Source organism: Pelobates fuscus, chromosome 2, assembly GCF_036172605.1.
Source record: "Pelobates fuscus isolate aPelFus1 chromosome 2, aPelFus1.pri, whole genome shotgun sequence".
NCBI lineage: Eukaryota > Metazoa > Chordata > Amphibia > Anura > Pelobatidae > Pelobates > Pelobates fuscus.
Window position 1 is genome coordinate 155,855,709 of NC_086318.1, and position 27,170 is coordinate 155,882,878.

The following is a 27,170-nucleotide window of genomic DNA, read 5'->3' on the forward strand; positions in this document are numbered from 1 at the left end:
CCGTCCCCTCTCCTTCCCACCCCTCATCCCAAGTTACTGAAGGGATTAAAACCACTTCAGTGACTTACCTGTATACAGCACCGATGTCCCTCGGCGCTGGTTCAGGGTCCGCCCGCGCTCCTCCCTGCCGGCGTCATCCGGTGGCGGGGCAAGACCTAATGCGCGTGCGCGGCATTAGACCTCCCCATAGGAAAGCATTGAAAAAAATTTTCCTATGGTGATTTCAGCGATGCTGGAGGTCCTCACATAGCGTGAGGACGTCCAGCGACGCTACAGCACACGAAATGTGTGCTATAAACCCGGAAGTGCCCTCTAGTGGCTGTCTAGTAGACAGCCACTAGAGGAGGAGTTAACCCTGCAAGGTAATTATTGCAGTTTATGAAAACTGCAATATTTACAGTTGCAGGGTTAAGGGTAGTGGGAGTTGGCACCCAGACCACTCCAGTGGGCAGAAGAGGTCTGGGTGCCTGGAGTGTCCCTTTAACACGATATTACCATATGGTGCAAGTAAATTCCATTATTTTTTGTTAACACAGGTGGTTTTAAGTATACTTGTATAATGTAAAACTGTATTCTTTTGTATGTGCTCTGTTCCCTTAATCTACATTTTGGCCTTACTGGCAGCACCACTGTTGAGAAGTGCAAATCCCACTTTTTTCAGTACTATAGATATCCAGGTTGACATGGGTGCCAATAATATTTTGGTAAGTATGCATTCATGCTGAGGTTAGTCATTGTATTCAACGCAGTACCGGCTGGTCATACTGTTTTTGTTTTTTTGTCATTGAATTACTAGTAGTGATTTAGTGAGCAACACCGAAAAATTGATTGCAGACCTATTACACCACCCTCTATAGGAGTACCAAGATGGTGGCGCTCGGATTTGAGTAGCAAGATGTCCAAATGCCAGCGCATGCACAGTCGGTATGCAATGTTTTGTCCCGCTTCGGCCGCCGTATACCACGCTTGCAGAGCATGCGGGCGTACGGTGTCCGCCGAGGGACACAGTGCACGCGTTGGGAACCTGCATGTCATGGCTTCGCGGCTCGGGAAACGGGCGGCAGCGGGAGAGGACGAACAGCCTCCCCTACAGGCCGTTCTAATCGCTGACAGCTTCAACCGGAGATTTTTCCCCATCACCAAGGACCGCCCTCGGGTAAACTTACTAAACAGAGCACGGCTTAGACTGGCAGCAATGGGAGGGCTTAACATGGGAAATGACAGCTGTAAAGTGGAAACCCCAGTGCCACCATATGCCTTGGCTCCCTCCCTCCCCCTGCCTCCATGCCAGCCCAATGACCCCTCCGGTCAATGACCCCCCTCCATGCCAGCCCAATGACCCCTCCATGCCAGCCCAGTGACCCCCCTCCATGCCAGCCCAATAACCCCTCCATGCCAGCCCAGTGACCCCCCTCCATGCCAGCCCAATAACCCCATCCATGCCAGCCCAGTGACCCCTCCATGCCAGCCCAGTGACCCCTCCATGCCAGCCCAGTGACCCCTCTATGCCAGCCCAATGAGGTAATTTACAATGAGTTGCTGCATGGCTTCAATGGGCTGTCTCAGGCTGTGCTCAGCAAGCTGCAGACTTACAGCAATGTCTTCCTGGCACACGTACATCTAGTACTAGCAAGGTGCTAAGTGGGGGGATGAAAAGCTTTATGGAAGATCACATGTCACGTAAGCAAATTGTGGGATGTGTAGTCATGAGCCCAGTATACAGGATCAAAGAAACACAGACACAATAAAACACTGACATACAAAATGAAGTCCTGCACTAAAAACTCCCACTACTCCTAGGCAGCAGCAATGACTGTAGTACACATCCGCCCAATTACAACCAAAGAAAAAGCTGCTCACTATCCCAGCTCCCCACGCACACCTAAACTATTGGAAACCATCATTGACCATCCAACATGAGTAAATGTAAGTAAATTTTCAAACATGCTCAAGATGGGCAGTCCGTGATAAGACTGTGAGTGTCACTGCTCGAGATAATACTTTCACGATAGCCAGAGCACAAGAGGAGAAGCAGGAGGTTACAGGTTTAGCATACCCCTTCTTGAAAAGGGACTGACACTGTGAATGTTCTATCTACAGGCTCTTCTACCATTAGCTAATGTGGCTCTGATAGATTACACTCTTGAATTTCTTACTGCAACTGGCGTTAAAGAAACATTTGTGTTCTGCTGCTGGTTGGCAAATGAAATAAAAGAACATTTGAGGTAAGCAATTTTGTTGTGAAATGATGGATAAGATTATATACAAGTAAGGAGTATGGTTACAGTTTCAACTTCATTGTACATATTCCTAAAATGCTACCAGCTTGGTATAGATCTAGACTTTCACTCTTTGTGATGTACAGGAATTCCAAGTGGTGTCGATCTACAAGTCCCAATGTAGTCCGTGTGGTGACATCTGAACTTTACCGGTCTCTTGGAGACGTCTTGAGAGATGTTGATGCCAAATCCTTATTGAGATCAGACTTCATTCTAGTCACTGGGGATGTGGTCTCCAATATCAACATTGAAGCAGCTCTGGAGGCACATAGGTATAAAAGGGAATCTTGTGTGTTAATGAAAATTGTTTTGGTTATTGAGGTGATGTTAAAATGCATTTTTTTTTTGTTTTGTTTTGTTTTTTGTAAATCTGTTTGGATTTTTTTTTTTCCCATCTAATCACTAATGGCCTATTGTTTAAAGTTCATACATTAAACCCCACACTTTTGTAGGACACGCCGAAAGCTGGAGAAGAATGTGTCTGTGATGACCATGATTCTCAAGGAGTCTTCCCCACGTCATCGCACAAGGTGCCAGGAGGACGATGTCATCATTGCCATGGATAGCAAAACAAAAAGAGTACTTCTCTTTCAGAAGAGCCAGGATCTAAAGCGGTTCCATTTCCCAATGGTGAGTGGATCTTATGTTCGTTATTAGTATAACATAAGTATATTAGTTAAAGAAACACTATAGTGATTAGAATTACAACCACTACAGCTTAATGTGGTGTTTCTTGGGTATATAATGTTTACATTGCTGCCAAAGTCCACCTCTAGCGGCTGTCACTTGGACAGCCCCTAGAGGGACTTCCTCGATGAGATCCTGCAATCTTCGCAAGACCTACATTTAGCATGGAGATGCTGAATATTCCCCTTAGAGATGCAATGCTTTAGTGCAACTCTATGAGGAGATGCTAATTGGTGCAGTGCACTAGCCTCCCAATGTTTCCCCATGGGGAAGCATTGGATTAGCTGAGATCATCAAGAATGATGATCTCAGCTAAGGAGGTGGGACAGCAGCATAGCAAGGACCAGAAGGTAAATTTATCTAAAATAGAATTTTTAATGCACATGGTCTAGGGCTAGAAACCTAAATAGTTAGCAGAGCACTATGGCATTAGGAATACATGTGTGTATTCCTAACTCTACAAAGTTATTTTAATTAATCTTATCTCATGGCTACTCTTTGGTAGATAATAGCATGACAAGAGTAGTATGAAGTATATTAATAGGTCTGTCAACTACAACCTTTAATCACTCCCATACATTTATATTTTTAGCACATTGCGATCTGTTGCTGTTTCTTCGTAATATTTTTTAATAACGTAAATTTTCTGTGTTCTCTTTCAAGTTTGGCATGTCTTAGAATTGGGTTATTCTGCTTATGCCAGCAAGGGGGAATAGGACAACGAATGCAATATCCAATTTTTAGTTTCCATTAGCGTCTTCTCACAGACATTGCCTTTTTTTTTTTGTACAATCATACAACCTAGAATTTGTAGTTCTTTGTGTATTTATATGATTTATGTCTAATAGGAAACATTAGATTTAAAGACATAACTGCCGAAATAGCATTGGTCCTATATACAAAACAATTTACTCCATTAACTGATCTATTTGGTTATCTAGCCTTAGCTAGTGATACCATATAAAAGAAAAATATTCATGTGCTAGTATTTTAATCAGGCCTACTTTTACTATGTCTTTCTTTTTAAAGAGCATATTCCAGAGTAAGACTGATGAAGTGGAACTACGGCATGATTTGCTGGATTGCCATATCAGTATCTGTTCTCCCCAGGTGAGTAATGGGAGATGTGTTGGGCTATTTTATTATTTCACCACCCATAAATAGGGTTTCTGGTTTATCTCTGTTTTCTTTCAGATTTAACAGGTTAATTTCAAAGGTATAATACAAAAAAAGAAAATGTTTATTCATTAACTTGTTCATTCAACTAGCTGAAATATTAATCAACCCATCCCTCTTCCCTGGTAAAGCATATATCACTTAATTAATCCCACCTTGAAGGCATGCAATGCAATATATTTTCATGCCAAACTCCTTCAAAATGCTTGGAAAGGGTTGCAATGAACATTTGATCAATGTCTTGGCAATCTTGATAGTACAGTGCATGAACCCAAATGCCTCTACCTCAAAATGATCCACTGCAATCAAAGTACGATATGTGTAATTTGTGATCAGGTTGAGAAAATAGATTTTACCTCTCGTATACTTTGTTTTTGTGTTTGTTCTGTTCTTACTTTTTCAATTGAATTTTTTCCCATCACCTCAATTTCCTATACATTCTGTGTTTCCCGTTTTTCTCCCTATAGGTTGCAGAACTGTTCACAGATAACTTTGATTATCAGACAAGGGACGATTTTGTCCGTGGCATTTTAGTAAATGAAGAGGTGAGGCATCTGTACTAGTATATTAAAAGATGTGCCCTTTTCTGTGCTCTGCTTCCATTTGTAATTATCTTTATGTCTGTGTGTAGATCTTAGGAAATCAGATCCACCTTCATGTAACCCAAGAAGAGTATGGTGCCCGGGTATCCAACCTGCTGATGTATGAAGCTGTGACCTTAGATATCCTGTGCCGCTGGCTCTACCCTCTTACCCCAGAAACAAATTTCACTGACCAAGAGTCCCAGTGTTGTACACACGCCCGTCATAATATATACCGAGGGTCAGAGGTTAGCCGAGGCCATGGTAGCACTCTGCGAGAAAATGTGCTGATTGGGAGCAATACCACTATTGGAGCAAACTGCAACATCAGCAACACTAGCATTGGAAGAAAATGCAGTATCGGTAAGAGGGAAGGGAGAGTATAATGATTGGCTAGTGAAGCAGAGAGTGAGCAGTAAAAGTGAGTAGCAATCAGAGAGGAAAGTGAAGAACTCAGATTTGTTTAACGTTTGTCATTACAACATTGGTTTGATGTACGCTTGTGCAAAAAAATGATTTCGTCCTTAATTGAACCATTTAATCCAGAACAGAACAAATCTGCTTGTTAAGGGAATCATTTATGTGAACACATTGATTAGTTCGTGTGTAGGTTAAAAGGTTTTGTTTTGGTTGAATTTATTCAATTAATTTTGTAAAATTATGTAAATAAAATACAGACCCATGTTTTCTGTTGCCTCTGTTTATTCTCAACAAATTGCTATTTAGTGAATATACCTCTGAATTAGAAGTTAGTCCTATGGAAAATAATGAGGATGTGCTTAAGAATGCAATGGATTAAGCATTGTAAAGCCATATTTATTTTTTAAATAATTTTTTAAAAAGAGATCAGGCACCCACACATCTCGTGCAGAATGCAGTTTAGATTAAACACTAGTATTCAGCCTCCAAATTATCTTGTGGAACTGTGTCCGCAAATTACTACACAAAAAAGTACCCGTGTTGGCAAGTTCCTAGTAAGAGTCTCCTTTTACTCTTTCTGACAGGTGACAGAGTTACTCTGGAGAATGTGTACATCTGGGATGGGGTTCACATTGAAGATGATGTCACTATCAAAACGTCAATCATTTGCGACAATGTGATTGTAAAAAAAAGGGTGCAGATAAATGCCAACTGTGTCCTAACTTCTAAGGTAAGGGAATGAGCACGTGTATGTGAAGGTAGCAGTCTATAGTGACACCAAACTTCACCAGGTTCTCAAAGTTAACTTATATCGCAATCTTGCCTTCAGGTGGTTGTGGGCCCAGACCTGCAGATCCTAGAGAGTACAGTAATTTCTCTACATCATCCAGATGAGGATGAAGAGGACGAGGATGAATTTAGTGACGATGCAGAACATGGAAAACTAAAAGAGATTTCAAAGGTCAAAGGTAATAAAGCTGCCATTGAGTTAAGGCCTGCATAATGTTCTATATGAGGCTTTACCAAACCTGGAAAGTTGACTTCAAACAATTTGAGCATTTTGTGCAGATATATGTGAATATACAAAATTGCCTTACAGAGTAGTAATGCCCAGCTTTCTTTTTTGAAGCTATTATAAATACATCGAACACTTGCAATGTAATTTTGCGGGAGTTTAAACTTTTTATTGTTAATGTGGGAAAGCTAAAGGCTTTAATTTTTTCCATACCCCAGTTTGTTAAATCATAATATATGTTACTCAGATCTGGCACTGTTTAAATATCTCATGTTTTCCTAAAGGTTTACGGTAAGTAGAAATGTTGTATTATGATATACCGTATATACTCGAGTATAAGCCGACCCGAATATAAGCCGAGGCCCCTAATTTTATCCCAAAAAACTGGGAAAACGTATTGACTCGAGTATAAGACTAGGGTGGGAAATGCAGCAGCTACTGGTAAATTTCTAAATAAAATTAGATCCTAAAAAAAATATATTAATTGAATATTTATTTACAGTGTGTGTATAATGAATGCAGTGTGTGCGTATGTGTGTGTGTATGAGTGCAGCGTGTGTGTATGAGTGCAGCGTGTGTGTATGAGTGCAGCGTGTGTGTATGAGTGCAGCGTGTGTGTATGAGTGCAGTGTGTGTATGAGTGCAGTGTGTGTGTGCATGAATGCAGTGTGTGCGTGCATGAATGCAGTGTGTGCAGGGCCGGTGCAAGGATATTTGCCGCCGTAGGCAAAAAAAATTTTGCCGCCCCCTCCCCCCCCCATATGTCCTGACTTCCCCTCCTCCTCCCTCAGTGGTCCTTACCTCCCCACCCCCGTGTTCCTTCACTCCCCCCCCCAGTGGTCCTGACTCACCCCTCCCCTAGTGGTCCTTACCCTCCCCTCCCGTAGTGGTCCTTACTTCCCCCTCCCCTCCCATAGTGGTCCTTATCCCACCCCCTCCCTCTCATAGTGGTCCTTATCCCCCTTCTCCCTCCCATAGTGTTCCTTATCCCCCCCATCCCTCCCATAGTGGTCCATATACCCCCCCCCTCCCTCCCATAATGGTCCTTATACCCCCCCTCCCTCCCATAGTGGTCCTTATCCCACCCCCTCCCATAGTGGTCCTTATACCCCCCCTCCCTCCCATAGTGGTCCTTATACCCCCTCCCTCCAATAGTGGTCCTTATCCCCCTCCCTCCCATAGTGGTCCTTATCCCCCCCTCCCTCCCATAGTGGTCCTTATACCCCCCTCCCTCCCATAGTGGTCCTTACCCCCCCCCCCCCCCTCCCTCCCATAGTGGTCCTTACCCCCCCCCCCCCTCCCTCCCATAGTGGTCCTTATACCCCCCCTCCCTCCCATAGCGGTCCTTATACCCCCCTCCCTCCCATAGTGGTCCTTAACCCACCCCCTCCCTCCCATAGTGGTCCTTATACCCCCCCCCCCCCTCCCATAGTGGTCCTTATAACCCTTTTTTTATTATTATTAATTTTTTTTTATTATTTTATTTATATTTTTTTTTTTTCGTCCCCCCTCCCTGCTTGATATATGGCAGGGAGGGGGGCTCTCCTTCCCTGGTGGTCCAGCATTGGTAGTTCAGTGGGGGGGAGAGGGGGGCTGGCAGAGCTGTACTTACCTTTCCTGCAGCTCCTGTCAGCTCTCTCCTCCTCCGCGCGGTCTGTGCAGCTCCCTCTGTCAGCTCCCAGTGTAAGTCTCGCGAGAGCCGCGGCTCTCGCGAGACTTACACTGGGAGCTGACCGAGGTGCTGAACGGACGGCGCGGAGGAGGAGAGAGCTGACAGGAGCTGCAGGAAAGGTAAGTACAGCTCTGCCAGCCCCCCTCTCCCCCCAGTCTGTATTATGGCAATGCAAATTGTCATAATACAGACTCTGACTCGAGTATAAGCCGAGTTGGGGTTTTTCAGCCCAAAAAATGGGCTGAAAAACTCGGCTTATACTCGAGTATATACGGTACTAAACATTATGAATACACCTTTAAAGGACACTATAGTCACCAGAACAACTACAGCTTATTGTATTTTTTCTGGTGAGTAGAATCATTCCCTTCAGACTTTTTGCAGTAAACACTGTCTTTTCAAAGAAAATGCAGTGTTTGCATTACAGTCTAGGGATAACTTCACTGACCACTCCTCAGGTGGCTACTAGAAATGCTTCCTGGGACAGTACTGCACACTGTGCAACACTGCCATTCAGTCTGTGCAGCACTGAAATTGAGTGTCTACATTCTCTGCATCTAGACACTGAAGTTTACTCATAGAGATGCATTTAATTAATTTATCTCTATAAGGAGATGCTGATTGGCCAGAGCTGGGCTTGACTTGTGCTGGCTCTCCCCCTGATCTGCCTCTGTGTCAGTCTCGGCCAATTATATGGGAAAGCATTTTGATTGGCTCAGAAAATCACTTCTGATGATGTCAGCCAAGCAGATCAGGGGCAGAGGCAGTGGCTGCAGACTTGAATACAAGTAGGATTTTACTAAATTTAGGGAGGGTGTATGAGGGGGGGCTGGGAGGTTAGATGTTAATTTTAACCCCTTAAGGATGGCGGGCGTGCTTGGGGACCCGGCTCTAAACGCCAGCAGGCAGCATAGCATGTCCACACCGTCTTGGCCACTTACCTGGCATCACGATCACATGGACAGAATAGCCATCCATAGCAGTGCCAGCAGGGGGAGTGCCTGGAATGACAGGTAATCCCCCTGCTGTCTGTAAAAAGTTAAATAAAGGTTAAAAACAGTTTAAAATAAAATAATATATACTTAGATCATATATAATATATATATATATTATATGTGACCCAAGAGTGTGTGTGTGTGTGTATATATATATATATATATATATATATATATATAATATATATATATACACTTTTACATACATACACTGTCTAAGTGTATTTTAATATATATAGTTATATAAATATCAAAATACACGTAGAATGATATTAAATATATATAATATAAAGTAAATAAATATATAAATACGTTAAAAATTTAATTATATATATATATATATATATACATTTATGTAATATTTTTACATAATGAAGTCATTTTATTCATTACAATTTGCGGGACCTGCCTGATAACCCAGGCAGAAAGTCCAGAGAATTTAGTTTGCTAGCACTATATTTAACCCTGTAACTTTCCAAGACGCCATAAAACCTGTACATTAGGGGTACTGCTTTATTCGGGAGACTTTGCAGAACACAAATATTAGTGTTTCAAAACCGTAAAATGTTTTACAACGATGATATCATCAGTGAAAGTGAAATTTTTTGCATTTTTCACACACAAACGGCACTTACACTGACGATATAATTGTTCATATACGGTTTTGAAACACTAATATTTGTGTTCAGCAAAGTCTCCATAGTATAACCGTACCCCTCATGTACAGGTTTATGGTGTTTTCAAAAGTTACAGAATCAAATATAATGCTTGCGTTTCAGTTTTTATTCACATTGAAATTCGCCAGATTGGTTACGTTTCCTTTGAGACCGTATGGTAGCTGAGGAATGAGAATTACCCCCATGATGGCATACCATTTGCAATAGTTGACAACCAAAGGTATTGCAAATGGGGTATGTCCAGTCTTTTTTGTAGCCACTTAGTCAGAAACACTGGCCAAAATTGGCGTTCAGATTAGTTTTATGCATTTTTCACACACAAACAAATATTAATGCTAACTTTGGCCAGTTTTTGTGACTAAGTGGCTACTAAAAAAGACTGGACATATACCCCATTTGCAATACCTTGGGTTGTCTACTATTGCAAATGGTATGCCATCATGGGGGTAATTCTCATTTCTGGGCTACCATTCGGTCTCAAAGGCAACGTAACCAATCTGGCGAATTTCAATGTAAAATGCTATGTTTCACCCTGTAACTTCCCAAAACACCATAAAACCTGTACATAGGGGGTACTGTTTTACACGTGTGACATCGCTGAATATGACATTCACGGTTAAAATGTCTTGTAGAACTAAAGAAATAACACAATTTCTTAATTTATCAATTTTTTTATATTTTATTCATAATAAATAATGTTTCATATCTAAATATTTGATGTTAAATGAAAGCCCTATTTCTCCTGAATAAAATGATATATAATAAGTGTGGGTGCACCTAATATGAAAGAGGTGAATTACAGTTGAACAGACATGTAGTCAAATTCCAAGTTTTGTTGATGTTTTTCTTTTGATCAAAATGTGTACATTTGGCTCAGTCCTTAAGGGGTTAAACACTATAGGGTCAAGAATGCATGTTTGTGTTCCTGACCCTATAGTGTTCCATTGCTGTCTACTATATCTAGTTCCATATGCATTGCTGGAGTTTAGGGGTCCCTGGAGAATTTGCCTATTGCTGCTGTTGCTTTGGAATTACACAAGAGCAAATACTGGTATAGCTAAATGGTGTTTAGAATGCCCCTAATAAAGTTGGAAGGGGTTGTGTGTGTTGCTGCCATCCAGTAGATATCTCCTTAGTTAAGTTCTTAAGTTTTGTGTTTTCATATTTCATTCTACCTTTAGATCAAGTAAGGTTTGTCAGTTGTATTTATTAACATGTTTTCTCTTTATAGTATACAACAAAGATGAAGTTGGATCAGAAGGTAAAGGATATGTGTGGAAATCTTCAAAGATGACAGAGGATGAAGAAGAGGATCTGCAAATAAGTTTGTGGGGTAAGTACAGAAGAACTTTCAAAGGAGTAGTTGGACATTTCAAAACCTATAGAGGTTTCTTCAGGAATCCTAATGTGAATATTGTATAATTGTACACATAATCAAATGTAGAAAACATATATTTTGGCCAGTTATACATGGTGCTACTTTTAAGAATATACAATACCTCTCCCATACAAGATTTTATTTGTGTATTATCAACTACAGGCCTTACTTTGACCACTGTGGAAGACAGTGACAGTGAGAGTGAGAAAAGTGTTGGGTCGGAGTTGATAGATAGTCGCACAGTTTCCCCAGTGCTTGATGATATTAAAGGTAAGCATTTTCTCTTTCACTTCATGAAAACAGTTAAAAAAAATCTACATGTGGGGTACTATGATGCCCCTTTTTGATACTGGTGAAACTTTCAGTTTGCATGTAGATTTTTTGCAGTCTATTATATTACTATTATTAATAGTTTCTAGTTTGCTGCTATATTTGTTTCACTTTGAAATCATATTAAGAATTTTGCAAATATATGTATAAAAGGATCTGTTCTCTTATTTTTTTATTTCTTTATCATTAACATCAGAAAAATAGTACTCCATAGAAAATGTGTAAGTTGTAGTATATACGTTTTTAACATAATACAAAAGACATTAACCCCTTAAGGACCAAACTTCTGGAATAAAAGGGAATCATGACATGTCCTTAAGGGGTTAAACATATCTAAGAAATGACAGTAAAGATAAAGAGAAGAACGGGAGGAGGGGATACATGTTGATGCTTTTATCCATATTCTCACTATATTCCATGTGGGAAAAACATGATATGTACAAATCTGAAGAGTATCTTGGGTCATGAGTATTAATTTATCAATTAACGTGAAATCCACCAGCTATACTGAACCTTATGTGCAGAGCGTACGCTATCAGATCCTTTAATGGTGCGTCACCAAATATAGCCAGTTGGTCATTCCGGCTTACCAATCAGAAAAGCAGAATTTGTTTGAGATAGTGGCCTTTTGTTAGTTGCACAATGGTATATTTCTCTTGCTTACCCTACTGTCTTTGCAACAGCACCACATCCTTTTTTGTTTGCATACAATGCTCTTTTTATGTCCTGGTCCTTCATTAAGTATTGGACTTGCATAAGGAATTATGCACTGTATAGAGTTCACCTTAAGTTAAAAAGTCTAAACATGTAGTTGTCACTTTGTTTTTTACTGTTTTCCAAACCTGCTGTAAAAGTTCTGACTTTTAGATTTCCAGTCCTCTCTCTGGAAACTCATTATTGCATGTATTATAGCTGCGCCTAAAACACTAGTGCCTAACCACTGTGTAAGGTTCATGTCACCAAATTGCACAATGATTTAAACCACTTCTGGTCACAATGTGCAACAAGGTTCAATAATCCAGGTGGCTTTGACAAAAAGGCAATATGGTAGTTAACCTGTGAGTTCTTTAAATGGCTGCCAATGAAAGTGCAAGCTTTGAAGGCAGATGAGATGCTGCTGTCTTTGGGCAAGTCAGACCTAACACCAGACCTTGACTAAGAAGGGATTAGGTGTGTGAGTATGGGAAATGAAAATGATTCTGGATTTGAACAGGAATACTTGTAAGAGTGACAGTAGGTTAATTCATTTATTGACTGGCTAAACACACTCTCACAGAGAATTAAATCCTCCTCTATAAACAGATGGTTTGTCAGTGAATTTATACCAAGCATGATGCCTCTGGGCACCGATAACAATAGTCTCTTGTACAGTGTTATGATCTCAGATTCCACCTTATTCTTCCCACTTGTTTAGACTGGCTCACAGTGACATTAAATATTCCACGAGAGCACACTCAAATAGCACAAATAGCCATTTACTAAGTTAAAATGATGAGGTTGGACCTGGAGCTCCTCCAAACCGAGGTGCAAATGGTTTCCTAGTGTCCTCTCTTAAGACCTCCAAAATTTTAAGCAATAACAAAAAATAGATAGGACCTTGCGCATTCTAATAAACAACAAAGAAAATCCAGCAGACCACAATAAACCTGCTGAGAAGACTTTAATGGAAAACAAGGAATTATGTACACTCTGAAGGAGTGATCTCCGAATTCCCAGATTCACCAAGGTCAAATCAGAAACCACTGCCACTTAAAGGCAGTCATAAAGCCATTTTCCATATTCTCCATTTAGCTGGCACCCCCAGGGCAGATCTTTGTACTTATTCATATTCTACTCATACATTTCAGTATTATCCACCCAACCTATCAAACCATGGATGGTAATGACAGGCGGTAAGGTCTGGTCTTCCACGCTCTGAGCCTATCACTGCTACCAAAAGTTGGACGGATTGTGAAGCGGAGAGGCTGGGCTTTGGATGCCAGAGACAGATCATCTTTTTATTTACCGTATTTACTCGCATCTAATGCACCATCAAATTAAATGCGCATCTTAATTTTTGAAATCTGGAAGCTGAAAAAAGTTTTTTTGCTGGCGAATGTAATGCGCATTTATACAATGTGATACTACTATAAATTATTGAGCTACAATTAAAATGTTTATTGCCATATACCATAGTAACATTGATGGTATTTCAATTTTAGTGTTACATGTTAAGTCGAAATTTGCCTGTGTGAATTCACCGGAATGAAATTCGCATGTGTGAATTCACCAGTTTTAATCCGCCTGTGTGAATTCACCAGAATATTTAGAATTTTGTCCCGATTGTAATGCGTCATCAAATCTAATGCACATTTACATTTTAGAAACTTTATTTTTCCAAAAAGGTGCGCATTAGATTCAAGTAAATATGGTATTCAATTATTGTCAAGGCTGCTTATTGATTATTTGCACTATGATCACTACAATGAGCTGTAGTTGTCATGGCTCTTAGTGACCCTCTTAATAGACATATCTTAGTTAGCCATATATTTACCAATTCATATTTTTTCTTTGTACATGGAGTCAGTTGTTATTTACATCTATTATTTCTGTGAGTGGGTGGGTGGCGAGTCTTAATGTTTGGGAATCCCAACTGCCCCTAATTACAATACTTTTGTGATACAGTGTTTCAGAATGAAGTTGTTGGAACGTTACAGAGAGGTTTGGATGAGAACATTTCTTGTGATAATCTGGTGTTAGAAATCAACTCATTGAAGTAAGTAGGAAGAAAATTGCAAATGATGGCATATAAAAGTGAGCGTGTGTTCATATATATATATATATATATATATATATTTTTTTTTTTTTTTTTTTTTTTTTTTTTACCGGTTTTACTGTGTCATTGCCCTACAGGTATGCTTATAACATCTCCCTGTCGGAGGTAATGCAGGTGTTGTGTAAAGTGACCCTGGAGTTCCCTTTGCTGCAGCTGGATGTGGAACTTGACACAAACCCATATTTCAGCTCTCTTCTCCCGGTGAGTGTTTACTGCTTATTATCTGTGCCCTGTCTGAACGTTATTCCTACACACACTGATCCTAACTGCATCCTCTTTCTTTCCCTCAGCTAATGAAGAGATGGACACCAGTATTTAAAAATTATATAAAGCGTGCTACAGATCACCTATGTTTTTTAGGGGCCGTTGAGGAATTTTTTTTGGATCACGAGTCTCTCTGGGCTGCTATTGCAAAGGTAAGAAATTGTATTGTAATTGAAGATTTTTTTATTTTTTATTTTTTTTTATCTTTGGTAAATTTGTATTCATATTATTTAGAAGGTAATTGTGTTTTAATTTTATAGTTGCATATTGAAATACATCCCTTACAATTTTAACAGCAGTTTTAGGCGACTTGGAATTGTGCATTACTGTTGTAGTTGCCCTTTTTTTCATACACCATCATGATCTGGAAAATTGCACATCCCACTGGTATTCAAAACATACTTAGATTTGGCAAATGTTCAACAAAATAAAAACAACAAGGGCTTGGCTCATGAGAAATAGCCAATATTTAACTCTACAGCTGTGTCTCAAACTAGAATTTCCCTTGCCATCAACAAGGTTTTGTCTAAATGCAACATTGTATTTCAACAAGAAAGAAAACTATTGTTTGACCAGCTATTTTGGGTGATGATTAAAAACCATCATGTCACTTGCTGAAATCAACTTGTTTTTCACCCTAATGATAAAGTCTCAATAAAGAACAAACCACTCAGAGCCCGTGACTTGGATTTTGACAAATGGTCCCAATCCACTCAAAACATTATTTAGCTGTTTATCAACCATTGGCTCTCTTTGACATGCGTCTGCACTCCAATATTACTTAATACACTGACTCATAACACTATGGTATTGTGTATGACCAGCAATAACAACATGGTTCAAGCTAGGGATCGACCAATATTGATTTTTTTTAGAGCCGATACCGATAATCTGTGAACTTTCAGGCCGATAGCCGATAACTTATTGATATTCTGTACATTTACCATTTTGAAAAAATAAACTATTTCTACACAAATCTACTGTTAACTGAACATGTTTATTATCTATTTTTTTATTAAGGTAAATGCACAAAATATACATGCTAGTCAGATTTTTTTATGTTTTTAAGAATATATGTATGTGTAGTGGATACAGTGAGAGTATTTGATTAGTGAATGCGGTGTATGTTATTGTAGTGGAATGCATGTGTGTGTTTGTGTAGTGTGTATATAATGAATGCAGAGTGTGTTTGTATAGTGAATGCAGTGAGTGTGTAGTGTGTATATAATGAATGCAGAGTGTGTTTGTGTAGTGTGCATATAATGAATGCAGTTTGTTTGTGTAGTGTGTGTATAGTGAATGCAGTGTGTGTGTGCGTTTGTGTAGTGTGCTTAAATATTTTTTATTTTTTTTGTCCCCCCTCCCTGCTTCTTACTTGGCCAGGGAGGGGGGATATGGCATTCCCTGGTGGCATAGACTGCGCAGTGGGGGCCCGCAGCAATCTCTTACTTACTTCCCTTCAGCTCCCCTGTCTAAATCTCGCGGCCAGCGTGACACACGGTGCGCTGCAATGGTAACCTGTGGCAACGCTCTGGCGGTTGTGGGACTCGCAAGATTTAGACGGGAGCTGCTGGGAAGGTAAGTAAGCTGAAGGGAGCTGCTGGGCCCTCCAGGACCGCCGGGCTTGTCCTGGTCTGCATTATCGGCAACATCGGTATCTCTATAGACTGATATTGCCGAAAATACCGAATATCGGCCGATAATATTGGCCTGACCGATAATCGGTCGATCCCTACTTCAAGCACACATTGGTTTTGCTTTTTTGTTTTCACAAATTTCCAAATTTTATTTTGCTATATGTAGGTGCTGATGGGGTTCTACCAGCAGGATGTGGTAGCAGAAGAGATGATTCTTCGCTGGTTCTCAAAGACTGATATCACAGAAAAAGGCCGGCAGCTGCGCAAGAGACAGGTGGTAAGTGCAATGACGGCTCTTACAAATATGCACAAGGACTTAAGTCCCTTGTTATCTTACTACATGTTGCTGTTTAATTTCTGACTTCTCTAATTGTAGCTAGTTTCTTTTTTTCTGTTCTTCAGCTACAGAAATTTATACAGTGGTTAGAGGAAGCTGAAGAAGAATCCTCAGAAGACGAGTGATAAATAGGAGGTACTTGCTTCTCATGCCCTCATACAATATTTCAGTCTGGTGACCTTTTGAGTTTGACTCACCACTGTGACCTATCTCTACAGCAGTCAGTGGAGGACAACATCCTGAGGACTTCTCCACTGACAATTTGTTTATGGCCTGTGGTTTGCAGCTCTTTGTTCCCTGGATTCTAAAAAGATCGTCTTTGCTAGTCACAAGAACATCTGCACTCCCTCCATTAGAATGTAGTGAGGTTTGTCAACGCCAGTAATCCGCTTTTATACCTCACTACCTGAGCATTCAGTGCTCTTCTAGGGAACTTGCAAATTTGAAGCCACTGATTGCGACCTGGGGGTTCAAGTCTGCATTAACTGAGGAGTTACTGTCTCACACGTTTACAGTGGATCTTTCTGTTTTCAATTTCTGCTTCCATTTATTATTCCCCGTGATGACTAACACAGGAATTCTGCCAGATGATTTAGTCCTAGGAAGCCATGGGAAGCTTAATACACTGCACACTGTGCCTGTAAGAATCTCCACAGGATTAAAAACTGACATGTATGAGAATGCAAATATTTATTTCAGGGAACAAATAAAGAAAACATAGATATGGTGTGCATGTAGACTCTGTGGTGACTGGGAGAATATAGGCATTAGTCACTTCCTGCTCTGTTGTACATTGAGGTACCAGCACTGCCATGTATTGTATTACTAAAGGAAAACATGTTTTTATTGAAAATAAAAAAAAAAATACATACATCATCTTTATCATTTTAAAATGCATACAAATAACTAAATACTTATTTTCAGTACATCTCTTGGTTTAGCGTTGCAACCCATTGCAACAATAATTTCTATTGTCTTCCCTGTTTCAGTGCAGTGAGTGAAACAGGGAAAGCCACAGAGACTGTTGGATCCATGGTGTATGGATATAGCTGAGGGATCCTGTCGTGTGCTAAAGGTAGAGATGAGTTTCAAAGAAAACGTTGGTGTGCTTCATTCTTTCGAACTGGTGTAGGTATCAAGGTCACCCTCCAAAGACCTTACACTAAATAACTAGAAAATCAATACGATGCCGCACTCCACATATAGTATCTGTATATATTTTTTTGGTTATTTATTAATACAGTATTGCCACAAACTGTCGGGTCAGAACGTATAGAAACAAAAACATATGGGCACAAACATATAGACCTGAAAAAACTAGGTATTGGGTGATTCCGGGGTTGCGCACTCGGATTGTGGAATCCCTTTTATGGGGATTAATTCTTTATTTTTGGGGGAAATGATTATTGTATTAAAAAATAGTTTTGAGTTGACAGATATCCTAAGCATAATATCCGTATCGGTGGACACTTTGATTAGCTGTAAACAAGTGGCCTTGAAAAATGCAAAGCAAGGTTAAGATGTACTAGAAATCAGTATTTACCTATATGAATACTTTACAAAAGAATGCAAATGGTGGAACTAATGTAGAGAGGGCCGTTATGCAAGAAACATTTTTGGGGCCCCCTCTAGTGCAAGCGTGGCCAAAAAGTAGATCCCCATCTGCTGTAGAATTCCAATTATGCTATGCCAACTAGGGATCTACCATTTGCCCATATTGCAGGGTTGTATTTATGAGCTGTGTTTGTGCGTTTGAACGTAAGCATGTTTTTGTATATAGTATGTGTGCACATGTAGGTGTGTATTTGTATGTACTGTTAATGTTGGAATGCAATGGTGTACTTTTGTGTAGTGTTGGCTTTTATATGCAGGTTTGCTTTGAGTTTAGTGTTGGTGTTTTAATACAGGGTTGTATTTGTGTGTGTGTAATGTAAGTGATTGCGGGGGGTGTATTTGCATGTAATGTTGGCTTTGAAATGTGAATGTAAATTTGTGTGTAGTATTGGTGTTTGAGTGAAGGGGGGTGTGTTTGTATGTCATATTTGTGTAAGATTGCCATTTGCTTGTTGTGTTGGTGTTTGATTGCTTAGATGTATGCACATAGAAACATTGCCACATCCATACTTACACAGATCTACATACACATTAACACAGATACACATATATAAAGGCACTGTCACAAACACAAATTCATATACAGTCTGACAAACAAACACATAGGTACCAACACATATACACTGTGACACACCCTGAAACGCAGATACACATACTGACATATACACAGGCTGGCACACAGATATATAATACACCCGACACACATATACACATGCATGTCATAAGCTTATATTTGCAGCCACCCTCTCATTACCATAACTTTAGTGTGCAGAAGGGTGGCTTGCTTGAGGTTTTGTTGCTGGCTGAGGTTAATGGGAGTGTGGGGCTCTCTATTTGCTCCTCTGACTGATCTCTGACTCCATGCGGTCTCCTCTCTCTGTGCTTGATCTCTCACTCCATGCGGTCTCCTCTCTCTGTGCCTGATCTCTCACTTCATGCTGCCTCCTCTCCCTGTGCCTGATCTCTAACTCCATGCTGCATGATCTCCCTTTGCCTAATCTATCACTTCATGCTGTCTCCTCTCCCTACCCTGTGTACGCCACTAACACCTCTTCCCTCATGCGCGGCATTTGAAGCTTGGAGAATGTGATTTGCAGTCACTTCCTCACAGCCTAAAAATTCAACAGGGGCCCAGTCGCGGTCTTAAAAGGCTGTGGCAACGGACCGGGCCCCTGTTAAACAATAAATGCGTGGCCACTTGATAGGCCCCTCTATTATTAGAATTATCAGTGCTCCCAGGTGCAATCGCACTTAAATCTGCCATCCTCTTTCTTAGCACCACCATACAGACATACAGTTTCACCTTTACAAAAAATGCAAAACTTTCTCAGATGACAGTTCCACTTAAAGATCAAACTGCAGAGTTAAACTGGAGACTGATGGAAGACAGTTTTGTAAATTTGTTGTGGTGCCTGAAAAATGGAGACTGAATGGAGAGGTTGGTTTTGGGCGGCTAGGGGCAAATAAGCAGCTTAGTATGCCATGTTAAACAAGAAATCTGCCTAATGAGGTCTTGTCTGAATTTTGGCACAGGCATACACAAAAGCAGAAAAAATGATGCCTATGACTCTGATGACATGCAAAACAGCTCTAATGTTGCCTGGCCAAATGGCTATACAATATCAGGTGTTTTTTGCAATGCCAATTCTGGGTTGCCAAAATTAGATAATTGTATATCTGTAAACATAAATGTGAGAAGAGGGAGATCTTGGTTTTAGAATGATTGATTGTAATTTTTTTCATTTTATCTTGTATGAATGAAAAATCGGGAGCAAGAGTTATTTTATATTGATCTAGGGGCTTTATCAAAAATTAAAGAAAAAAGAGGGACCACTCACTCACTTCTACCACCCAACCAAGAACAAAACCTGTCCACACATCCAGTCTGTAATGTCAGTGACTGTCCTTCAGTGTGGAAATAAATGTCTTATTGGCTTCTCCCATCTAAGTCTGCAGAGATGGCACACAAAGCACAACTGGCAGAGCAAAACAATACAATGAAAGGCATTTTAAACATTTGGAAACCACTGCATGACAAATTTAATTTGATGTTTTTTTTATTTACCGCCAGAATTTAGAGTATTTTTTTTAAATCTCACATCCGAGTGGGGAGTCAATGCCAATGGAGTTGTAACAAGATTTCCATCTGCTGCTCCAAAACTTTTTCCAGCATGTCTAAAGTGGAGTTCCACTGTGTGCTACCATCCTGTTGTAGATGGTATGTGGAAAACCTCATTATTTTATTTTCTCTTGTTCCAGACACAAGTTGACCAGCCCTTGCACTATGGTGGAAATAACTAGGAATCCACTTCCGATGCCCGAGTATGGTTTCCACCTTGGTGTAGGTAGTGCCCAGATGCGTGAATATGAGTAATCTCGGTATCCCCCATATGTTGGGAATGTCCTGGTGCGGAGGTGTTGCAAGAATGGAAGCAGGGACTTGCTCCGTGTAAGAGAGCCTCTTGTGAGGTCTGGGAACAATAACAATGTGGAGCCTTTACCCCTTAAGGACCAAACTTCTGGAATAAAAGGGAATCATGACATGTCACACATGTCATGTGTCCTTAAAGGGACACTCCAGGCACCCAGACCACTTCTGCTCATTGGAGTGGTCTGGGTGCCAACTCTCACTACTCTTAACCCTGCAAGTGTAATTATTGCAGTTTTGTATAAACTGCAATAATTACCTTGCAGGGTTAACTCCACCTCTAGTGGCTGTCTACTAGACAGCCACTAGAGGTCACTTCCTCCTTCATAGCACAGATTATCTGTGCTAGAGCGTCGCTGGACGTCCTCACGCTGTGTGAGGACCTCTAGCGTCGCTCATTTCCTCATAGGAAAGCATTGAAAATCGTTTTCAATGCTTTCCTATGGGGAGTGCTAATGCGCATGCGCGGCATTGGCGCGCATGCGCATTAGGTCTCCTCGGCCGGTGGGCGGGATCAGTCTCTCCCACCGGCCGACGGAGACAAAAGGAGGAGCGGCGTGGAGGAGGAGACAGCGACGAGGGACATCGTCGTTGCCTCAGGTAAGTGACTGAAGGGGTTTTCACCCCTTCAGTAACCGGGGATTGGGGGGTGGGAGGAAGAGGGTACCTCCAGTGCCAGGAAAACGGATTGTTTAAGGGGTTAAAGAGCAACTGAGTTTTTCCAAGGGCTGCTGAAAGAAGCAGGGCCTTATCTTAAAGTGATTGGAAACGGTAAATGAGGTCCGCAATTGCTGATGTTAATGCAGTCGCCGGTTTCAGGAATCGAAACATGCTATCAATCTTCACCGTTTTGGCCTGCTTAGGCAGCAACAAGACAGCAAACAGATGCCTAACGAAATGCAGTAAGTCTGAGAGGCCTATAGACTCCTGAATACCTCAAACTTTTAAGTTGTATCATCTCCTCTGATCCTCCACTGTTTTTATCCTCCATTAGTAGTGAGTTGCTGTCACTGGAGTTAATTGATTTTCTGCCCCATGGAGGATAGCCATGGAGTCATGGGTGCTCGCGGAGGCCTCCAGAAGGGTGATCCTAGAGGTGGCGCTGTCGATTGCATCTTTAAAGTAGGCCATGTCAGTGCTATGTTCATGCATAGTTCAGCCAGCATGCTTTTTAGCAGGCCTGTATTGGCCAGTTCCTAGACCATGGCTGCCAAATGACACCCCCTCGCCTTCACTATTGGGATTTCCCTATTCTCTCCCACCCTTCCTATGTATGGTGGAGTTTCTCATATAGTGAAGATATCTATCAGTGGAAACTACCTTTTCCTTTCCAGCCTTTAAAACCCAGAGCTGGTTATTTTGGCCTCTGGTCCAAGTGAGTTTGATACCATAGGGATTTTTTCACTAACATATTATTGTATTGCTTTTAATACATTTTATTCTTGTATTTTTTGCACTGTTGTTTTTTGTCTTTTAGGTTCAAATACATTATATGTGGTAATATTTTGATTGTTTATGCATATATTGAGATCTTGGTATGATACTATCTGCATTCTACTACAGAACCCTTTGAAACTCTCCTTTGAACTTACTCTCACTGAAAACAATTTCCTTAGTTGCCATAACATTGGCCAGAAGGGTGTGGGGCTTACTCAGCATATGTAATTTACCAATAGCATGTCTGATTGTCTCCTTCCAGCATTCAGACCAAATGTTCTCAGTAGGCATGTGCATGGGGAACATTTTTGGTTCGGTTCGGCATTCCGAAATTCGGTATTTTCGCAATTCGGGACTTCGGAACTTCGGCAGTTCAACAGTTCGGAAATTTGGCAACTTCGGCACTTAGGGACTTCGGCACTTCTGAACTTAGGGACTTCGGCACTTCTGAACTTAGGGACTTCGGCACTTCTGAACTTAGGGACTTCGGCACTTCTGAACTTAGGGACTTCGGCACTTCTGAACTTAGGGACTTCGGGACTTCTTTGCAGCCGCTTATTAGATAACTCCCTAATTCCCACGGTATATTGGTCTTTAAGAAATATTTACTAATACTAAGTAAAAATTACTTAGTATTAGTAAATTTTGCCCCTACTCGCCGCATGTCTAGTAAACAGTGAGCAGCCTGTGGCTGTTCACTGTTTTTTTTGTTTTGTTTTTTATATATAATTCTTTATTTTTGTAGTGCACGAAAATAAGACAGGTAAGCTTGAGGTGCCCCAAAAGCAATCCTCAGGGATTTCCCACACTTAACATGCGGGGTATACGATTAACTGGCACAATTTTTTGTTTTATCAGGCTTAATTAATGTAACGTTAAAGCAACAGTTGAAATGTAAATATATTATACAAACAGGCTTGGTTCATGCGTGAATTATGTTAGAATCAACATAGTACAGGTAGTGTAATACAACGCTAGTGACAACAGTTAGCTAGTACATATGTACCTGTGGAAGTTAGACAGTTCGCTTATATGTTATAACCTGCTAGGGTAGCGTCGCTTATAGTTATATTAGTTGCGCTTAGGTTAATAAATATGCGGTTTGCATTTAGTGTGCTATGAAAAGCTAGTAGAAGCAGCATTATGTGATTTAATGCAAACCAGCATTGATGGTACATGCCAATTTTGCGCATTAAACAACAAACAAATGAAAATCAAAATGGGGGAGAGTAGAGTAGAGCTCAGCGTAAGTAAACAGGTGTAGTGAGTCTGACATGCAGTGAGCTTTGGGAGGAGAGAGTCTCTGCATTGTGTGCAGGGTCTTGGGCCGTGAGCCTCACCACGTATCTGTCCATATTGCCTCAGCCGATGCCTGTCCTGGAGGCCATCCCTGCATCTCCGTTTCGGGAGTCCGCTTTAGTGCGTCTCTTTTTAGTGTGCTGTCTCGCGGTAGCTTGTGTTGTGGCCGCTGTTGGGAAGAGGCGCCTGGTGCTGCACTGGTAGCCGGGTTTAAGGTCAGGCGCTTTATTTGTGTGCGTCGCTGGGTTTGTGATCTTGGTATTTCTTGTGTGCAGATGGGTGCGTGAGTCCGAGAGGCCTGGTGCCGAGTCCTGCCGCGAGGCCCTCCGGTGTCTATGGTGCCTGACGGCCATCTTGGATGCTCGGGGTGCCTGCTTGTAGTACCTGCGTCGCGCTGCTTGTCGTATCCAGGAGGCCACCATTAGATCCGCTTGGCGGAGAGTCACCCCTCGACTTTGCAGTGCTGCCCTGAGGCCAGCGCAGGTCCTGTCAAATATCTCTATTGGGGATGTGTGCGCCTCTGGGCAGGTGCTCCGCTTTCTCCACTTAGGTCGGGTGGCCATATTGGCTGTACCTCGTGGGTCTGTTGCCCCTTCATTTATTGTGGCTGGTATGCTCGTGTTCCATGCTGTTCCATGCTGGTCCATGCGTCCAGAGGGGACCGGGATGTCCCCCACCGGTCCAGAGGGGGGGGGGGGTACTCTGAGGTAAGATCGCTTGTGGGCTCTGGCCTCGAGGGGAGGGGCCGTCTCCCCCCTGCCTCAGCCCCAGTAGGCCGCATTGAGATCTCAGTGTTCCCGGGGTCGGCAGACACCGGGGTGGTGTCGATATGCTCAGCGGGGCACCCCCGACATGAGTGGTGCACCCTCTGGTGAGTGTGGGCTTGGTAGCCTGCGTTTTAACCCCCGGATTCTGCCTGCCGGTTCGCAGCTCATGGCAGGTGCGTCCGCTCAGCTCGGCGGCAAACTCCGCCCCCCGGCTGCTCACTGTTTTTTATAAAAAAAAAAAAAAATAGGGTCCCCCCCTCCCGAGCCTATTGCCCCCCCCCCCCGGCCCTTATTTTACTGTAGGGCCCCCACCCACCGCTCAGGGGTGGGGGCAACGGGGGAGGACGACATTAGGTCCCCCCCATTAGTATTTAGGGCCCCCACCCACCGCTCAGGGGTGGGGGCCAGGGGGGAAGACATTAGGTCCCCCCCCTATTCTGATTTAGGACCCCCACCCGCCGCTCAGGGGTGGGGGTCCGGGGGGAGGACAATAGGTCCCCCCCATTATTTTACATTAGGGCCCCCACCTGCCGCACAGGGGTGGGGGCCGGGGGGGCAATTTATTTATTTTTTAACAGTGAGCAGCCACAGGCTGCTCACTGTTTAATAGACATGCCCCTACTCGCGTTATAGCGAGTAGGGGCATAATTTACTAATTTACTAATACTAATCTTTACTTAGTATTAGTAAATTTGGCTGAAAGACCAATTTAGGTCTTTCAACCTTTTAGTAGATAGCTCCCTAATACCGTGGGAATTAGGAAGTTATCTACTTATTCATTCCTGTCATTACACTGACTGGCCAAGTAACTTACATTTTATATGAATGTATGTTACTTGATTGTTGTAAGTGTTGCAAATGTTTACAGCTGAATCCTGGCCAATTAAAAAAAAAAAAAAAAAGAATCCTTCTTCACCCATGGAGGGCTCCACGCAGACAGAGCTCTGCAGGGCGAGGGAAGGCTTATAAAGCCTTGCCCCGCCCTGCAGTTAGGCTCAGAGCACTCTGATTGGTGGGTTTAAGACATCCAATCAGAGTGCTCTGACAGGTAAATGAAGAGACTGACGGGTAAGTCTCTACATTTACCTGTCACAGCACTCTGGTTGGTTTGAAATCCAACAGTCAGAGTGCTCTGTGTCATTTTACACAGCATGGGAATGTTCTTTGGAATTTTCCCACGCTGTGTAATTTGACTCATAACTCTCTGATTGGTTACTTAATCCGCCAATCAGAGAGTTATGAGTCAAATTACACAGCAATACTGTACTTCGTAAATTCTGTAATTTCGGAACTTCGGGAACTCGGCAATTCGGACATTCGGAAGTACCCGAATGTCCGAATTGCCCGAAATACGTCCAAATTCATATTCGGACCGAAACAAATTGCACATGTCTAGTTCTCAGCTCTATTGTACTTAGTCAAGGAATTTGATCACCAACTTTTTCTTTCCTCTTCATTCCTTCCTCTGGGAGTAACACCTTCTGAATGCAAAGAGAACTTTACAGATTTATCTAGACCAAATATCGGGCTATAGGAAATCTAAAAAAGTTTTACATTTTTTTGAGGAAAATAAAAAGGAGTGAAAGCTTCAATAGTATCACTATCAAGATGGATCAGAGAAATGATCTAGTCAGAACTGGAAAATCTCCCCCAAACAAAATATAGTTCATTCAACAATGCCTGTCAACATCCTGGTCCTCATACCATTGGTGGTAATTTGTAAAGCGGTGACATGGTCTTCCCTGTGTAAGGTTTTTCATGATATTGTCAGGATCCTATCCAAAGATAAGGTTTCTTTTATTCTGTTTCATTACAAGAAGTTCCAGTTTTCCACCCCTAGACCACTCGACCTTTTCTTCTCTCTACCTCACCTGCCTGGACTGATTACTTATTCTACAAAAGACCACACCCAGCTCAATACTGGGCCTTTACATTAAAGTTGATGGTCTACCTGAAAGAACTTCTGAATTATCAGTGCTCCTTCCAAACAAGGGGCTGATTCCCTAAACGTTTATTAAGTATTCTTGCATAGCAAGACCACTTAATGTTATCTCACATATATATTATTCTTATTATAGCCAAATTTACCACCCTAACTCCTCCCACAGTTTTTACACTAAATAGACAGTAATATACCGAAACATGTGGATTGTTGCCGATTGGTTTGCTATTACTTTGTGGAACGTTTCGTGGAATATCGTCATTCTTGTGGCGAAATTGATCCCATAGGAATGAATGGCAAAATGTTCAAAACTAGAGTGGAAGCTGGCAAAACTGAAAAATCAGGACATGATTTCTAAACTGCCACCATCATTTTCAAGCCCACCTACACAAATCTTATATCAAAACATTCAGCTATCCCTGCTGCCACTTAAAATGTCCACGGCTAAGCCATAGTCCTGATAGTTTTCACAATATGACCAATGTAGCGGAGAGCTGATTTCCCACAGCTTAACTCCACCAATATTTTAGGAGGATGCAGGAACAAGTAATAAATCCAAGAGAATATCCAGCACAATCAGCAATAAAATCCAATAATATCCCAACACCTTTCCCAATCACTGGACGACACACAGTATCAGGAGTAGAACTGAAGTTTAATTCCTAACCACCTTCTTTTAAAGCATTCTCCCACGCAAGGGAGGGATTTACATCAATTCTACAGTACACCAATCACATAGACGTTACCTCCCACACATCTACTCCACTTAGCTTAACATTTAACACAAATATAATGTCCATACTTTTCCCCAATTCCTGGATGTACCCCAAATATGGTAGGTACACCTTTAAATGTGGTATCTCCTGGTAGCCCTGATCTTGGTGAGGAACATATCCTAAAATCACCCAGATCAGACCAAGGGTTCGGGAGTTATGGGAAGGTAAAGTTTTGACCGACCGCATGGGTAAGGTAGCCGAAAATAGTTCCATAAGATCTGGCCCTGCGGTCAGTCTCAGTTCGTGTATATAACTGGATGAAAATACCGAATAAAATAGCTGTTGCTTGCCTTCATTTGAATCCCCTTGTTCATTTGAATATTTCTACCGAACGGCAGCCCGTTCGGTAGTTTTGGCACGAATCCATTGAAGTCTGGAGGTCTCAGCGGTGTTTGCCTAGTCGAGTGTCCGATTTTAGTTCCAGACACTCAATGGCAAAACACCGCTGTTCGGGAGTTTAAGATGGCCGCCGCCACCACGTGTTAGTTTCCCGAATGGCGGCCACCCAGAGGACAAAGCCCATATTGCACGGATTGCCAATTACTCGTTTGCAACATTGTTGCAAATGGTAATTGGAGGCACACTTCCTCCTGGGGTGGTCTGATTTGTTCGGTAGTTTCACTCGTATAATAAACTGAGTGGTT

General features: G+C 41.7%; 1 protein-coding gene across 3 annotated transcripts; it reads left to right on the top strand.

Moving 5' to 3' along the window:
* Nucleotides 1-927: 927 nt before the first annotated feature.
* On the top strand, nucleotides 928-25,690 carry EIF2B5 (eukaryotic translation initiation factor 2B subunit epsilon). Of its 3 annotated transcripts, none has more exons than XM_063442873.1 (17): nucleotides 928-1,156; nucleotides 2,101-2,225; nucleotides 2,366-2,551; nucleotides 2,732-2,909; nucleotides 3,996-4,076; nucleotides 4,610-4,687; nucleotides 4,774-5,086; nucleotides 5,728-5,873; nucleotides 5,973-6,111; nucleotides 10,734-10,835; nucleotides 11,043-11,150; nucleotides 13,875-13,965; nucleotides 14,103-14,226; nucleotides 14,316-14,441; nucleotides 16,093-16,203; nucleotides 16,329-16,398; nucleotides 25,374-25,690. In XM_063442873.1, the coding sequence occupies exons 1-16, from the start codon at nucleotides 932-934 to the stop codon at nucleotides 16,386-16,388; spliced, it is 2,193 nt and encodes a 730-aa protein (XP_063298943.1). In that variant the 5' UTR covers nucleotides 928-931; the 3' UTR covers nucleotides 16,389-16,398; nucleotides 25,374-25,690. The 3 variants fall into 3 exon arrangements, with proteins under 3 accessions (XP_063298943.1, XP_063298942.1, XP_063298941.1); XM_063442872.1 differs by lacking the exon at nucleotides 25,374-25,690 and adding an exon at nucleotides 16,482-17,137; XM_063442871.1 differs by lacking the exon at nucleotides 25,374-25,690 and having other exon boundaries at nucleotides 16,329-17,136.
* Nucleotides 25,691-27,170: the final 1,480 nt, after the last annotated feature.